Below are 16,197 nucleotides of genomic sequence, written 5' to 3' on the forward strand. Positions count from 1 at the left end.
TACTTGACAGCTGCCAAAATTCACCAGTCTGCATTTCATCCACTATTACCAACACATGGCCAATGCAAAAGAAGAAGAAAGTTTAAAAGATGGAATGTTTTGATAAAAGGAGAGAAGAAAACTATAAGGTACCTTTCCACCACATCAAAATGCCAGATCTGGCAACTTCTTGATTATGGACAGAAGTTTTCCCACACCCTATTAAGACAATAGCAAACATGTGAACAAGGAGAGCTTCGGAGAAGGCTGACCAAGCAAGACTGATAATTGGAAAAGCTGCTGTTTCACCAACGCCATATTTTCAAAGCAAGTGATCTAAGTTGTGAACGGAAGATGTCTTCACATTTGACAGGAAGAGCACAGACAATACCAAGGATACACAGGACTTCAGAAGAACGTGAGAAGATCCCAGGAGAACAACCCTGGGTGACAGGTGGCCTCACAAGGTTGTCCAGTGGAATCCTCTATACCAAGCTCTGGGAAATGAATCTTCAGCTAAGCATCTGGAGCTTTTCTTCCCCAGTGATAGGGCTTATGCTACACAGCATCTCCATTTCCTCAGCAAAAAAACTTCTCCACTCAAAGTCACCTTCCCCATGAGACAGAGCCTAAGTAGTACTCCATGCCACTTGGAGGATTACAAGCCAAACGGCCCCACCAAAACAGCATGCCCCAGCAATAAAACCCATTTGGATCATAATCCAGGCCATTGCACATCCCCACCCTCCCTCACAATTAGCACAAAGAACTTATGAAGAGATGCAAAGCCACAGAATATCTGGCAGACTCTGTGAAATTTAATGTAAACATGCTGAGCTTTTTTGCAATCTCAGATAGAAACACCACAGAGCTACACATTAGAGATGTTTAAAATTCTGTGATCAGAGTGACAGCTCTGATCCTGGCGCAGATTCATTTTATTTTGAGAGAACCACAACAAAAGCCGAAGCATAGGCAGAGTCACAATATCAATTCTGGGAGAGAATTTCTACCATAACATCAGAGATGAGCTGCTCTGCAGGGTTTGGTGTGGCCATGCAGGTATCAGGGTTAATTAAGCATGACCAGGGAATACCCCATTTCTACAGAGGCTGACCCTGCAAGTGCTCAGGCAGGAGACATGAGGCACACACAGATTTATGCTTTCTCATCACATCCTCTTGCAAATCCCACTTGACAAGCAGCAAGGAACCATCATGGCAAAATCAACAGCTGAGGAAGCTGCTATAGATGTGGACTCCTACAAAAGGACTCCAGCAAGCTCAAGTCCTACCCTCCCACAATGCCTTCCTCAAAATAAAAGAGAAGTGGTGAATTAAACAACATTCATCATTGCATTTCTCTTACCATCACATTTTACACAGTAATGATGTATCAGCACAAACCTCTTTCGGTTCCGGGAGAACTTCATCACCTCAAAGGACTTTGTGGCCATTTCAATACCACACAGCATCTCAGCGTCCACAAGGCCTCCAGCTCCCAAACCTTAGAGTCTTGAAAAGGATCCCAGGCATAAGTACTTTGTGCTCATCCTGCCTCACAGTTTTCTCTAGGTATTCTTCGTTCATCACTCTGGGACATGAGTTCTCAAGACAACCGCATAATGACTCATTCTTTTCATAAGACATGGCCCATGCCCTTCTCAATGAATTCCACCTTCCTCAGGCAGCTCTTCTGCTCAAGGTCACATCAAAACAAATCTGGGCCTAATTCTGCCACTGCCACACTCACTTTAGTAAACATGCTACAGTTTCCTTCTTTACAGAAAGAAAAAAAAAAACAGGGAAAAGTTGATATTAATGTCTATACTGCCTTTCCTACTTTCTTAACGAGCCTGATGGTGGAACATAAATGCAGAATTATTGTTTCCACGGGGAGCCAAATAGTTGAAATACAAGTGTAATTTTGTGTCACATCTCATGCAAGGAAAATGAAAGAAGACAGTTTTCAGTAACAATACAAACCTAATACCAACATAGCCAAAAGTCAGCAAAGGCTTAAGTCAAAAAAACGTGACTAGGGGACTATCACCAAGGTTTGTCTTGTATTCCTGCAACAAGCCTGCATTGAAACCCTTCACGGAAAAAAGTAAGAAACTTGCCCGCAAAACTGGCACCCCGGGGCACCTCTCAGTGCAACAGGCAATTATTTCATTCCAGAGTAAAACTCCTGTCCAGCAGAGCGAGATTCACCTGCGGTTGGTAACAGTTCTGGAGTGAAAAATTATTAATTCTACCTCCAAGCATCAAGAAATTGCAAAATCAGGCGAGGAAAGGCCGACAATGGAAATGTCTCTTTAAAATCCTTAAACACCCACTGCCCTCAGCCTGCGGGGGCGGAGCCTTGCTGCAAGCACGAACTACCCTAGGGCGGGAGAGAATGGGCGGAGAAGAAAAGAGACTGTGAAACGAAACAGCGAGAGGCGAGCAAATCAGTGCCACTGACCGTGTCGAGGAGAGCGGAGGGCTCCGGCTGCGTGTCCTTGGCTGCAGGAGCGGGCGGCGGCGGAGGGAAGTTGGGGCTGAAAACCATGAGGTCGCTCTTGGCAGCGCCGTCCGCCACGCACAGGCTGCGGCTGTGGCGCTGCGAGTAGGACCAGCTGCCCACTTCGCTGGCGCACACGAGCGTCGTGGGCCCGGGCGCCGAGAGCACGGCCGCCCGCGGCGCCCAGCGCGACGCCCCGTACAGCACCACGGCCAGCAGGAAGAGGCTGGACACGGCGCAGATGGCCACCACCAGCCACACGTTGGTGGCCGCGCTCGCCGCGCCGGCCCCGAGCTCCACGCCCGCCGCCGAGCGCGACACCAACGACGACGACGACGACGAGGATCCCGCGGCCAGCGCCGCCTCGGCGGCCTCGAGCAGCGACACGCTGAGCGTGGCCGTGGCCGAGCGCGCCGGCTCGCCGTGGTCGCGCACGACGATCAGCAGCCTCTGGCGAGGCCCGTCCGCCTCGTCCAGCGCCCGCGCCGTGCTCACCTCGCCGCTGTAGAGCCCCACGCGGAACGGGCCCTTGCCCCGCGGCTCCCACAGCTCGTAGCGCAGCCACGCGTTGTAGCCCGAGTCGGCGTCCACGGCGCGGATCTTGGCCACCACCTGCCCCGCCGGCGCCCCCCACGCCGCCCACGCCCACAGCGTGCCCGACTCCGAGCCCGCCCCCGCCAGCGCCACCGCCGCCTCCGCCGCCGCCACGCCGCCCGCCTCCGCTGCCGAGCCCGCGGGCGGCAGCAGCGCCGGCGCGTTATCGTTCTCGTCCAGCACGAACAGCTGCACCGTGGCGTTGCCGCTCAGCGGCGGCTCCCCCGCGTCCACCGCGCGCACCTCGAACTGCAGCACCTGCAGCTCCTCGTAGTCCAAGGGCTGCAGCGCCCACAGACGCCCGCTCTCCGCGTCCACCGACACGTAGCTCGACGCCGGACGCCACCCAACGCCCGTCGACGACGACCCCGCGGCCCCGCCGCCCACGCCCACGCCGCCGTCCCACACCGAGTAGCTGACGCGCCCGTTGGCCGCCTCGTCCGGGTCCCGTGCCCACAGCCGCGCCAGCTCCGCGCCCGCCGCGTTGTTCTCCCGCGCCAGCACCGTGTACACGGCCTGCGCGAACGAGGGCGCGTTGTCGTTCACGTCCGACACCGGCACCCGCAGCCCGCGGCTGGCGCGCAGCGCCGGCGCCCCGCCGTCCTCCGCACGCACCTCCACCTCGTACTCCGACACCCGCTCCCGGTCCAGCGCCTCGCGCAGCACCAGCGAGTACGAGCCCGCGAACGTCGCCTCCAGACCGAACGGCGACGCCGGCCACACCCAGCACCGCACGCGACCGTTCTCGCCCGAGTCCCGGTCCGACACGCTCAGCAGGGCCACCACCGTCCCCAACGACGCGTCCTCGGGCACCGGCACCGACAGCGACGTCACCCACACCTCCGGAGCGTTGTCATTCACATCCAGCACCTCCAGCACCACCTTGCAGTGACCTGACAGCGGAGGCGTGCCTTTATCTGTCGCCCTAACATTTAGGTCGTATAAATTAACTACTTCAAAGTCCAAGGCACCCGTCAGTCTGATCTCCCCAGTGTTCGTATCAATGCTGAATAAATCTGAGCCAGAGGGAGGAACAATAGTATCGATATCATATCTCACATCTCTATTACTTCCTTCGTCCAGGTCCGTGGCATTCATCCGCGCCACTAGCATGCCTTGTACGGCGTCCTCAGACAAATGGACATTATACACGGACTGGTTGAATTGAGGAGCGTTGTCGTTTGCATCCAGCACCGAGATCACCAGCTCCGTGGTGCCCGTCAGAGACGGCCGGCCCCCGTCTGTCGCCGTCAGCACCAACTGGTGCACGGGAATCGTCTCGCGGTCCAGAGATTTCGTGAGTACCAGAAACAGCGACTTTCTGCGAGAGCTACTATTCTCTTCCTCTATTCTAAAGTGGTCGCTGGGACTGAGTGCGTACGATAGCTGAGCATTCACTCCGATATCTGCATCCGACGCGCCCTCCAGCGGGAAACGAGACCCCAGCAGAGACGATTCCGCGATGCTGAGGTTTTTCCGGGCGGCGGGGAAGACGGGGGCATTGTCGTTGATGTCGGTGACCTCCAGCTGCACATGGAAGACGCGCAGCGGCCGCTCCAGCAGCACCTCCAGGCGCAGCGCGCACGGCGCGCTCTTGCCGCACAGCTCCTCCCGGTCCAGCCGCGAGCTCACCAGCAGCGCGCCGCTCGCCCCGCTCACCTCCACGCTCGCCCGCCGGCCCGGCGCCACCAGCCGCAGCCGCCGCGCCTCCGCCTCGCCCGCCTCCAGGCCCAGGTCCTGCGCCAGACGGCCCACCACCGTGCCGGCCTTGGCTTCCTCCGGCACCGAGTAGCGCACCTGCCCGCCCGACAGCGCCCAGGCCGCCTGCAGCACCAGCACCCGCACCACCGCCGCACAACAACGCTCGCTCATCCTGCCTGCCGCTCTGCTCGCCGCCGCCGCTCTGCCTGCCGGCCCGGGCCCGGGCCCCGCACGACTCCCCGCCGCCGCCCGCACGCACCGGCTCTGCTGCCTGGCCCGAGCCGCCCCCCCCGCGCTCACAGCCGGGCTTTCCGCCGCACCGGGGCGGAGCCGCCCACACTGACCCGTTCCTGAGCCTGCAGCGACACCGTGCGCTGCTCCGCCGCCTCACACGCTCTGCGACAGCGCCTGTGCCTCCGCTCCGTCATGGCCGTCTCCTCTGCTCTTTCTTGTTACAGTGCTCCTTTTATATTTTATCCTTTGGAGTTTTACTGCTGCTCTCTTCTTACCCATTCATGTATCTCGCGTGCCGCATCCAGGGCCGCCCAGCAAACAAAAGTATTCGGATCCACCAGCTCTAATTACGTGATATCAGAGCTGAAATGCACAACTGTAACCGAGGAAGAGCCTGTTGACAACCAGCTCCGGCCAGCGCTTTGAGTCAATGTCCGTGAGTAATCCTGATTTAAAATTTCTTCTCTTTGTCATCTTCCATTCTTAATTCTCTCCTTATGCCATTCTTTCTTAGAATGTTCTGTTTTTCTTTCTCTTCTTCTTTTCTTTTTTTTCTCTCCTGTGTCACCTTCTTCCTTTTTCGTGTATAGTGGTAGTGTCCGTAAATTGCCAGTAAACTCATTTATAGATTGTGCCTTTCTCTCTCTCTTCTAATACTTTCTTTTTTCCTTCTCTTTCTCTATATCCATCTTTCCTTCCTTCAGTGCAATCTTCTTGCTTTCAATTTTCTTCCATTTCCATCCTCTGTTCACTTTTCCCTTACCAAGAAGAGAACCGCCTTATCATCTCTTCAACATTCTTGACATGGTGTAGCAACACATTCTTTGGAAAAAGCTGTCATTCCTTTTTCCCTTTTGACTTCAAGGAAGCGTTCAGACAAGGCATGGCAGCATGCCCCAAATTTCAAAAAGCTTCTCATTGACAAACAGTGTTCTACATCAAAACCAAGTAATTAAAGGCATGCAGGGCAGACGTCTTCACAAGCAGCAATACCAGAAAGAACAGTGTCCTAAGAGATGCAGAATTTCTGGATGTCCTGATAGGATTCCAGAAGAGCAGCACTGTGTCGTGGCATCGTTATCACTATATTCTACTGTGATCCTGTATCTCACACCCTGGGAACTGGGATCTCCACAGCTAGGCAGACATCCTCTATTCCCTCCCCAAACTCCAAACACGTACTCAAATTCTTTCCTTTACCTCATGCCTGGCACAAATATACAGCGTGCTGCAAATCCATTCTGTTCCTCTTTGACATTTCCCTCATGCCAGGATGCTTTGCGCCTTTTCAGCGATAGCAGATAAAAAACGAGTTCTCAAACGTTCTGTAATTGGAGTAGTGAACAATACTGATCCAAATCCCCACAGACCTTCTTCATCAAGAGATGGGACCAAAAGCACAAGTGCACTCAAAACGCTAACCGGATGAGAGAATTTCAAGAATATAAAACCAGAGTTGAGCTGCTCTGTAGATGTGGAGGTTTGATGTGTACATTTAGACACCAGAATAAGCCATGTGTGAAAGCAGGACACACCATCTCTACCCAGACTGATTGTGTGAGACCACAAGAAGGGGAAGAATAGCACCAGATTAAACCCATCTCTTCAACTGCCCTTAAAAATCATCTCTAAAAAGATGAAACACAGACCACCATGGCAAGAGCTGTGGAAGCTGCTATAAATACCCTACAATACATATGGAAAGCAGTTTGTAGTGCCACCTTCCCACAACACCCCCAAAACAGCAGCAAAAATGTTCATCAGTCTGCATGTACCAAACACATTGCTGTGTCGGGCCAGAGGCAGCACAAGAACTGTCTCTTATGGAGATATTCATAACCTCAAAGGACTCTGTGGCCATTTCAGTACCATGTATTATCGCAAGATGCAGAAGGTCTGCAACACCAGATGCTTGGAATATAGAAATGATCCTGGGCAGAAACACTCTGGTCCCATCATGATTCCTGCTTTCCTCTAAGCATCTCCAATCCCCAGTCTCTAACATTCTCTAGAAAATGATACAATTCTCATTCCAATCCTCCTATTATATGACTCATTGTCTCACAAATGATTTCAGGTTCCCTCAAAGGAGGCTTCCCAGGGCTCAAGGTCACCTTTCAAACCAGGACATGGCCAAGACCTGCTCAGTGTCGCTGCCACATTCACCTCTGTGACAAGGCAAAATTTTCTTTCCTACCTCAAGGGACAACTAGACTTTGCTTAAATCTAAAGTCTAATTAAGACTTAAATTAGTCTAAATTAGTCTTTAGTCTAAAGGTTTCCCAGCAATGAGAACACTGTGAAATCCACAGAGATGGCATCACAAAATGGTCTCGCAGACTCTGCAGGTGCATCTTGAGCTCTGGTTGTGATACCTGACACCAATATTTACTGGAGCAATCATGTTGGGAAAGCTCTAATGGCAACGGACACTGATGTCATGCTGAGAGAGACCAAGCAACACGGTAATAAACTCATCAATACAGTGGCTGTGTACTGTGTAGAAGAAATTTTTTGTTGTCGTTGTTTAGAAGAGGATTTACAGGGTACTTCTAAAGGTGTTCCAAATGTAAATATTTAAAAAATACCAAAAAAAGTCACTGTTCATACAGTCACCTGTTCATCCAGGAATGCAAATTAACAACTACTCCCAACAAGAACTGGGAGGAAAACAACCACAAAAAGGCCATAAACCCTTCCTACTTTCCATAATGACATGAGGACAGAAGTCCAGATTATCATCTTGCCTTGCATCGCTTGTAGAGAACAAATGACAGAACATGACACCAGGGAAGAAACCACACGCGATACCACCACGGTCAGCAGTCAACAACGGCAATGAGCAGATAAACAGCGCCTGGCAGACGGTCACCACCACAGCCTAACCTGCTCAGCATCAGCAACCTGGAGTGGAAAACCTACACAAAAAGCAAGAAGGAACACTGTGGCAAAACTGAAGCCTAGAAGCATCACAGGATAGACCTCATCACAATCAGCAGAGATTTAATTCTAGGGCAGAACAATTCAAATCCACAGCTGCAAAATTAAGGTGCATACCCTAAGGGATTACAGCGATACCCGACCTCGTCAAGGACAAGCCAGCAAATACAAAGGTGCAATTAACACATATAAACACCCATCGCCTTCAGGCTGCGGGGACAGAGCCCGGCTAATAACAGAAAGAATGTGGGAAAAGAGAGACCAGGTACACAGGAAAAGAGTTTAGAGGCGAGCAAAGCAGTGCCACTGACCGTGTCGAGGAGAGCGGTGGGCTCTGGCTGCGTGTCCTTGGCTGCAGGAGCGGGCGGCGGCGGAGGGAAGTTGGGGCTGAAAACCATGAGGTCGCTCTTGGCAGCGCCGTCCGCCACGCACAGGCTGCGGCTGTGGCGCTGCGAGTAGGACCAGCTGCCCACTTCGCTGGCGCACACGAGCGTCGTGGGCCCGGGCGCCGAGAGCACGGCCGCCCGCGGCGCCCAGCGCGACGCCCCGTACAGCACCACGGCCAGCAGGAAGAGGCTGGACACGGCGCAGATGGCCACCACCAGCCACACGTTGGTGGCCGTGCTCGCCGCGCCGGCCCCGAGCTCCACGCCCGCCGCCGAGCGCGACACCGCCGCCAACGACGACGACGAGGATCCCGCGGCCAGCGCCGCCTCGGCGGCCTCGAGCAGCGACACGCTGAGCGTGGCCGTGGCCGAGCGCGCCGGCTCGCCGTGGTCGCGCACGACGATCAGCAGCCTCTGGCGAGGCCCGTCCGCCTCGTCCAGCGCCCGCGCCGTGCTCACCTCGCCGCTGTAGAGCCCCACGCGGAACGGGCCCTTGCCCCGCGGCTCCCACAGCTCGTAGCGCAGCCACGCGTTGTAGCCCGAGTCGGCGTCCACGGCGCGGATCTTGGCCACCACCTGCCCCGCCGGCGCCCCCCACGCCGCCCACGCCCACAGCGTGCCCGACTCCGAGCCCGCCCCCGCCAGCGCCACCGCCGCCTCCGCCGCCGCCACGCCGCCCGCCTCCGCTGCCGAGCCCGCGGGCGGCAGCAGCGCCGGCGCGTTGTCGTTCTCGTCCAGCACGAACAGCTGCACCGTGGCGTTGCCGCTCAGCGGCGGCTCCCCCGCGTCCACCGCGCGCACCTCGAACTGCAGCACCTGCAGCTCCTCGTAGTCCAAGGGCTGCAGCGCCCACAGACGCCCGCTCTCCGCGTCCACCGACACGTAGCTCGACGCCGGACGCCACCCAACGCCCGACGACGACGACCCCGCGGCCCCGCCGCCGCCGCCCACGCCACCGTCCCACACCGAGTAGCTGACGCGCCCGTTGGCCGCCTCGTCCGGGTCCCGTGCCCACAGCCGCGCCAGCTCCGCGCCCGCCGCGTTGTTCTCCCGCGCCAGCACCGTGTACACGGCCTGCGCGAACGAGGGCGCGTTGTCGTTCACGTCCGACACCGGCACCCGCAGCCCGCGGCTGGCGCGCAGCGCCGGCGCCCCGCCGTCCTCCGCACGCACCTCCACCTCGTACTCCGACACCCGCTCCCGGTCCAGCGCCTCGCGCAGCACCAGCGAGTACGAGCCCGCGAACGTCGCCTCCAGACCGAACGGCGACGCCGGCCACACCCAGCACCGCACGCGACCGTTCTCGCCCGAGTCCCGGTCCGACACGCTCAGCAGGGCCACCACCGTCCCCAACGACGCGTCCTCGGGCACCGGCACCGACAGCGACGTCACCCACACCTCCGGCGCGTTGTCGTTCACGTCCACCACCTCCAACATCACCTTGCAGTGGCCCGAGAGCGCGGGCGTTCCCTTATCTTTGGCTTCAATACGAAAATCAAATACACTGACGTCTTCGAAGTCCAGAGCTGCTGTAAGGAGAATTTCCCCAGTGTTGGGATTGACGGAAATGACATCTCGGCCACTGGGGGGAATAAAGTTCGTCACGGTATATATCACCTCACTGTTAAGTCCCTCATCTGCATCCGTGGCATTCACCCTCGTCACCAGCGTCCCCACCTCAGCGCTCTCTAGCAGCTGCACTTTATACACTGACTGGTTGAATTGAGGCGCGTTGTCGTTTGCATCCTCCACCGAGATCACCAGCTCCATCGTCCCCGTCAGAGATGGCCGGCCCCCGTCACTCGCCGTCAGCACCAAGCGGTGCACGAGAATCGTGTCGCGGTCCAGAGATTTCGTTAAAACGAGTTCAGGCTCAATATTTCGCTCATTCGATTTTTGTAAATCCAGAGAGAAATGCTCGCTTGGGCTGAGTGTGTAGGTGAGCTGCGCGTTTACTCCGATATCCGCATCCGACGCGCCCTCCAGCGGGAAACGAGACCCCAGCAGAGACGATTCCGCGATGCTGAGGTTTTTCCGGGCGGCGGGGAAGACGGGGGCATTGTCGTTGATGTCGGTGACCTCCAGCTGCACATGGAAGACGCGCAGCGGCCGCTCCAGCAGCACCTCCAGGCGCAGCGCGCACGGCGCGCTCTTGCCGCACAGATCCTCCCGGTCCAGCCGCGAGCTCACCAGCAGCGCGCCGCTCGCCCCGCTCACATCCACGCTCGCCCGCCGGCCCGGCGCCACCAGCCGCAGCCGCCGCGCCTCCGCCTCGCCCGCCTCCAGGCCCAGGTCCTGCGCCAGACGGCCCACCACCGTGCCGGCCTTGGCTTCCTCCGGCACCGAGTAGCGCACCTGCCCGCCCGACAGCGCCCAGGCCGCCTGCAGCACCAGCACCCGCACCACCGCCGCACAACAACGCTCGCCCATCCTGCCTGCCGCTCTGCCCGCCGCCGCCGCTCTGCCTGCCGGCCCCGGCCCGGGCCCCGCACGGCTCCCCGCCGCCGCCCGCACGCACCGGCTCTGCTGCCTGGCCCGAGCCGCCCCCCCCGCGCTCACAGCCGGGCTCTCCGCCGCACCGGGGCGGAGCCGCCCACACGGACGCGTTCCTGAGCCTGCAGCGACACCGTGCGCTGCTCCGCCGCCTCACACGCTCCGTGACAGCGCCTGTGCACCCGCTCCGTTCAGGCCATCACCTCTGCCGTCTCTTCTTCTCTGCTCCTCCTATTTTTCTTCTCTCCTTTTCTTTATCTCTTGCTATTTGCTTGCATAGATTCATTGCCTTCCCTCCTCTTCTGCTTCCTTTCTTCTATCTGTTATTTCTCTAGTTTTCATCGGTTTGGCTTTCCTTCCCTTTCCTACTCTCTCCTTTTTACTCTTCCTGTTCTTTTCTATTGTTTCCTCTCCACATTGTCTTTGGCTTTATTGCCCTGCCCTAATCTTTAAGCAATTTTACTTTCCTTTTTTATCCTCGCGCTTCTTTACCCCCTCCGATAATTCGCCAGTTGCCTCCTGCGCCGCGGCGGAGACCATCAAAGACTCACCTATCAGCGGTAGTTATGGTATATCAGCGACAATTATGGTCTATCAGCGCCGGGGCACGGCTGTTCCAGAGCAGCTCCTCTCAGCGAGTAAACATAAGGTCGGTGCCTGCTGATCAGATCCTTTACCTTCCTTCTTTTTTGTTTCCATTCTCTTCTTTCTCTTTTACTTCCTTGCTCCCTTTCTTTCTTTTTTCTTGTATAGTCGTCTTCCTTAATAAATCCTTTTCTCCTTCATTTTCTTCTGCTATTCTTTCTCTTCTTTTTTCTCTCTTTCTCTTCTATTTCCGGGTTCTCTTTCACTATGTCTTCTTCATGGTCTTAACAGTCATATTTTTTACTTCCTCTTTCTCATTTTCTTTCCTTATCCCCAATGTGCTTCTATTTCCTTTATTAATATTCTTTCCGAATGTTTATATAACACTCGAAATGAGCAGGTCCTTTGGAAAAAGTTCTCATTCGTCTTCCTTGCAACGGTTCCTTCCATTCTTGCTTTTATTCCACTTCTTGTTTGCCCAGGTCATTTTTCTTTTCTTATTTTTTTTCCTTTGCTTTTTCTTTCTCTCCTCGTTGTGAAGTCTTTCCGTCCCCTCGTCTGTTGCAGCCGTCCTTGTATCTTCTATTACATATTTTCTCCTTAAGGAAATGTTTTAAAAATAGCTACACCACCACGTCATGAAGCACAGACATGTCCTTCAGCAACAGGGCACTCCCACCTCTCATTCCTCATGACAGGGAATAGCCTTCTATTCCTCCCCTACCAAGCACCTGCAACTTCCTCTCCCTTCAGGATCCAATCCACGTTTGGAGGCTTCAGTCATCTCAAGGACCCAAGAAATAAATCAACAAAGCAATCACATAGTAGAGAACAGCTTTGTTACATCAGAGAACATTCCACCCATTCAGACATATAATACAAAAAAGCCTCCAGAGTCCAAGTTATTAAGGGAGTCTCTCATCTACGAAATCAAACCCATCAGAGCCCAGCATGATAATCCTCCAAGAACACTGCAAAAAAAAAAAAAAAAAAAACTCACGATGACACTACATCCCTCATTTAACTCGATGGAGAACAATTCTGCCTGACTCATTTTTTCACCTGCAGAGCTACTACAAAATTCACCATGGCATTGTCACTGAAAGCATCCTCTGCATGCCCAGCACATCTAATCCTAGAAAAGCATTAAGGTCACTTCTACATCTGCTTTTCCTTCCCTCTTCTCACCCTGTGCCAGGAAGCAGCAGAATCAAATGAGAACACATAATGGTGCTCCAGACCTACAGGAATTTCAATTCAGGCAATATTTAGTTGATCCCAAGTGAAGATACCACAGCTGAACAGGTGATGCATTGAGAGGCTGCATAGAACAGAGGCTAGACAGTGCTAAAGGAATAAAGTAGGAATTTATTAAAAGGCCTTCAAAGGATGCACCTTGGGCATTACAGGAGCCCGGCCAAGGCTACACCCAAGACGGATGGTGGGTCATGACTTTTCTCACTTTTATAATTTTTGGTCCGTTTAAATATTGGCGTTAATTGCTCAATTATAGATCCAGGTCATGTAGTCCCATCCTCCCAGATTGCTTTCCTAAATTCACTGTTGGTTACACTTCTTGGGCTAGAACCTGCAACATTGTCCTTAGCTCTGGGGCTGGAAAAGGATTGTTTTGTCTGACTGAACTGTGAGGAGAACTTGCTAACAGTTCACATGAAGTTCAGAGTTATATACCAATGCAGTACAGAATCTGGAAAATATTAAAATACAGTACAGAATCTGGAAAATATGGAGAATATGTCAGTAAAACTAAAACTTAAGGCATCACAAGAACCAAAGTACACCTGTCTCTCACACACAGCCTCTTCTGGTAGGAGTAACTCACCTGTAGCATCACTGGTTGCTTCTTCAGAAAAAAAACTCCAGGACCAGGAGTACTTGTTTCAAGGGACAGTGTCCCTAAGTGCCAGCTAGGAGACCAAGAGCAGGGAGATGACTGATGCCATGTCCCAAGAAAGGCTGGCAGAATTACACAAATTTCAAAAATCCTCCCTTTTACCAAGAAAATTTCACATCCAAGATGTGTGATTCAAGGCATGTATGGCAACTCACTTCATAAGCTGTAATATCACAGGGAACAACAGAAAACAAAAATATGGAGAGATGTACTGGAGGTCCTGAGAGGATCCCAGAAGAGCAGCACTATGTGGTGCGTATTTTCACAAGGATTTCTATTGCCATCCTGTATCAAAATGCATGGGAAATGAGATCTCCACTGCTAACCAGACATTCTCCAGTTCCTCCTCAATGCTACAGGCCGTGTTCTACTCAGCATCTGCCTTTCCCTGGGGCAACACTCCTTCCCACCCTAATTCACCCTCCCCATCATACAGGCCCAAGACTTATTTAGCACGACATGCAGGATCACTGCCAAAATGTCAAACATTGCTCAACACCAGCAACATGCCCTGTCTATAAACCCCACTCTGAATGTGATCCAGGCCCTTGTACTTCCTCATCTTCCTTCATGATCATCGCAAAAGATGTACAGGATGTCTAAAAGCTCTTCCTAGCTACATGATCTTCACCATGAATTCTTTGCACCTGTTTCAGTAACCTTGGGTAGAAAGGCCACAGTGGTGCATGTTCATAGAAATTCTGTGATTAGAGCTGTGACAGCTCTGATCCCAGTCCACACAGACCTGTTCCTCCAAGAGAACACAGCAAGTGCCAAAGCACAAGAGCACTCACGTTGTCAGCCATGAGGGAAAGCTTGCACCACATGATCTGGGCTAATCATGCAGGTTTTGGGGTGTTCTTGCAGATATCAGAATGATCCACATGTGACATCAGGACACACCATTTCTACTGAGGCCACTTGTGCAGTGCACAATTAAAAGAAGTTGAGTGCATAAAGACTACAACCACATGTAATAAAATAATTCTTTGTAAATCCCACCTGAGCAGGAGAAAGCAATCATCACGGGAAATCTACACCTGTAGAGACTATTACACAAGGATAGCAAGTTGAAGTGTTCCCCTCCCACAACATCTTGAAACCTTGAACCTGAAAAAGCTGTTTCCTCACACAACATTCAGCACTCTCCATCTTACCAGCTCTTACTGTCACTGGCTGGGGTCTCTGTACAAATCACAAACAGGAAGGGACTGCTGGGGAACGTGCCTTGAGTTGTTTGATTTTCCAGCATCAGTCTCGTTACATGGTTATAACAATGGGAAGATGACAACAGTTCACATCCCAGGCAGCAGACAAAGAACTTAATATAAAACTTAATGTAGAACTTACTATAAAAGTTTTTTGACCAATCACACAGAGCAAAAGCATATCGACAGTAGTTCTATCCATCCACTATAAGCAATAGTTAAAACAATGCTTATTTATTTCAAATACAATACATTCTTTCAAGGATTAAAACACAATGCACGGAGCTCCATTATTAAGCTTAGAACTTCCTAATATCTCACTAGATATACTTTTCTGCAGCTTAGGGAGTTATTCTAGACAAGTGTTGTGTTTGTCCTTAATTTTCTACTTCTTATATCATTTTTCTGCTGACAAATCTCATGGCTACTGCTTAGCTCTAAACGCAGGTTTGTTGTCTCTGAGGCCTGCCTTTTGCAGCTTTCCCAAAACCCTCTGATGTTAAGGATTCCCACATTTACCAACACATGGCCTACACCAGGCAGGCAGCAGCAGCAGAGACAGTCCCTGGTGGAGAGATTCCTAAATGCAAGAGACACTGTGGACGTTTCAGTATCACACTCTCATCTCATTACCAGGAGGGCCTCCCACTCCAGAACCTTAGGAAGTAGGAAAAAATCCTCAACGAAACACTCTGTTGTCATCCTGTCAACCTTTCCTGTACAAATCTTTCACTCCCCCATTCTAAGACGTGTTCTGAAGACAAATACATAACCTTATGATATTTTCTATTAGAAAATGATCCATTGTCTCCCCAAGGATTTTCACTTTCCCCATAGAAGTCTTTCTGCTGCTCATGATCATCCTTCCAATCAAAACAGGCCAGGCCATGCACTATACAATAGACCACAGTTTCCTTTCCTAACACAGGTTCAACATGACAATGGATTATCCTTCCCAGCAATGACACATGGTAAAAACCCAGGGACATCACCCAGGTATCATCACCACAGTGTATAAGAGATGCTCTGCTACTGACACCTCATGTTTATAATGCTTCTTGATGGGAATATTATTTCAAAGTTGATGCTGGAATCTCTAAACAGCAATGGCTTTGATTTTGTGCTCCAAGGAAGAACCAAAACTGTGGCAAGGACACTGTGGCAAGGACACTGCTCTAATACATGATAGTGCCTGTGTAGGAGAATGTTATTTGAGAATTGGTGGGGAAAGGTGATTCTTGGGTTTTGAGGGCTATTTGTTTGTTTGTTCATTACAGAAGTGCAGATTTCCACAGTTAAAGTCCTTTTAAGTCTTGATCATTGATGTGACATTTGATGCAAATTTGGAGAGGATATAAAAAAGGACAATGTACTTTACACTACATTTCTGGTCAGAAATGCAAATCCTCAGAACATGCAGAGCAGAAAAACAACAAATAAATTTTTCTTTAAACACATACCTCGGGTCACACTCTTCTCCCTGAACGCTTTATACTAAAATCACCAGAGCAACACGATATTGCTAAAAGATCATAGGAAGTCTATTGCCACAACTACCCTATTTTCTAAATGAGTCTGATAACAGAAAGATAATACAAAATTTTGTCCTTGAATATCCATTTTTCACCTTGCATCATGCATTCACACTACTACATCT

The 16,197-nt window shown here is 52.2% G+C and overlaps 2 protein-coding genes across 2 annotated transcripts in view; both read right to left on the reverse strand.

The window, feature by feature from the left end:
- Nucleotides 1-10,769, reverse strand: part of LOC132080272 (protocadherin alpha-C1-like) — a 112,261-nt gene extending 101,492 nt beyond the window's left edge. Inside the window, exon 1 of the mRNA XM_059483332.1 lies at nt 8,265-10,769. Coding sequence (XP_059339315.1) covers nt 8,265-10,769 — 2,505 coding nt within the window. The remainder of the gene's footprint in view (nt 1-8,264) is intronic.
- On the reverse strand, nt 2,365-4,950 carry LOC132080628 (protocadherin alpha-2-like). The gene has a single exon (XM_059483867.1). It carries the CDS (start codon nt 4,948-4,950, stop codon nt 2,365-2,367), a length of 2,586 nt encoding a protein of 861 aa, XP_059339850.1.
- Nucleotides 10,770-16,197: the final 5,428 nt, after the last annotated feature.

This window comes from Ammospiza nelsoni, chromosome 16, assembly GCF_027579445.1.
Source record: "Ammospiza nelsoni isolate bAmmNel1 chromosome 16, bAmmNel1.pri, whole genome shotgun sequence".
Taxonomy (NCBI): Eukaryota; Metazoa; Chordata; class Aves; order Passeriformes; family Passerellidae; genus Ammospiza; species Ammospiza nelsoni.

What these genes read in the sequence shown, in the direction of transcription:
- LOC132080628 (XM_059483867.1), bottom strand. Translation starts at nt 4,950, where the DNA reads ATGAGCGAGCGTTGTTGTGCGGCGGTGGTGCGGGTGCTGGTGCTGCAG.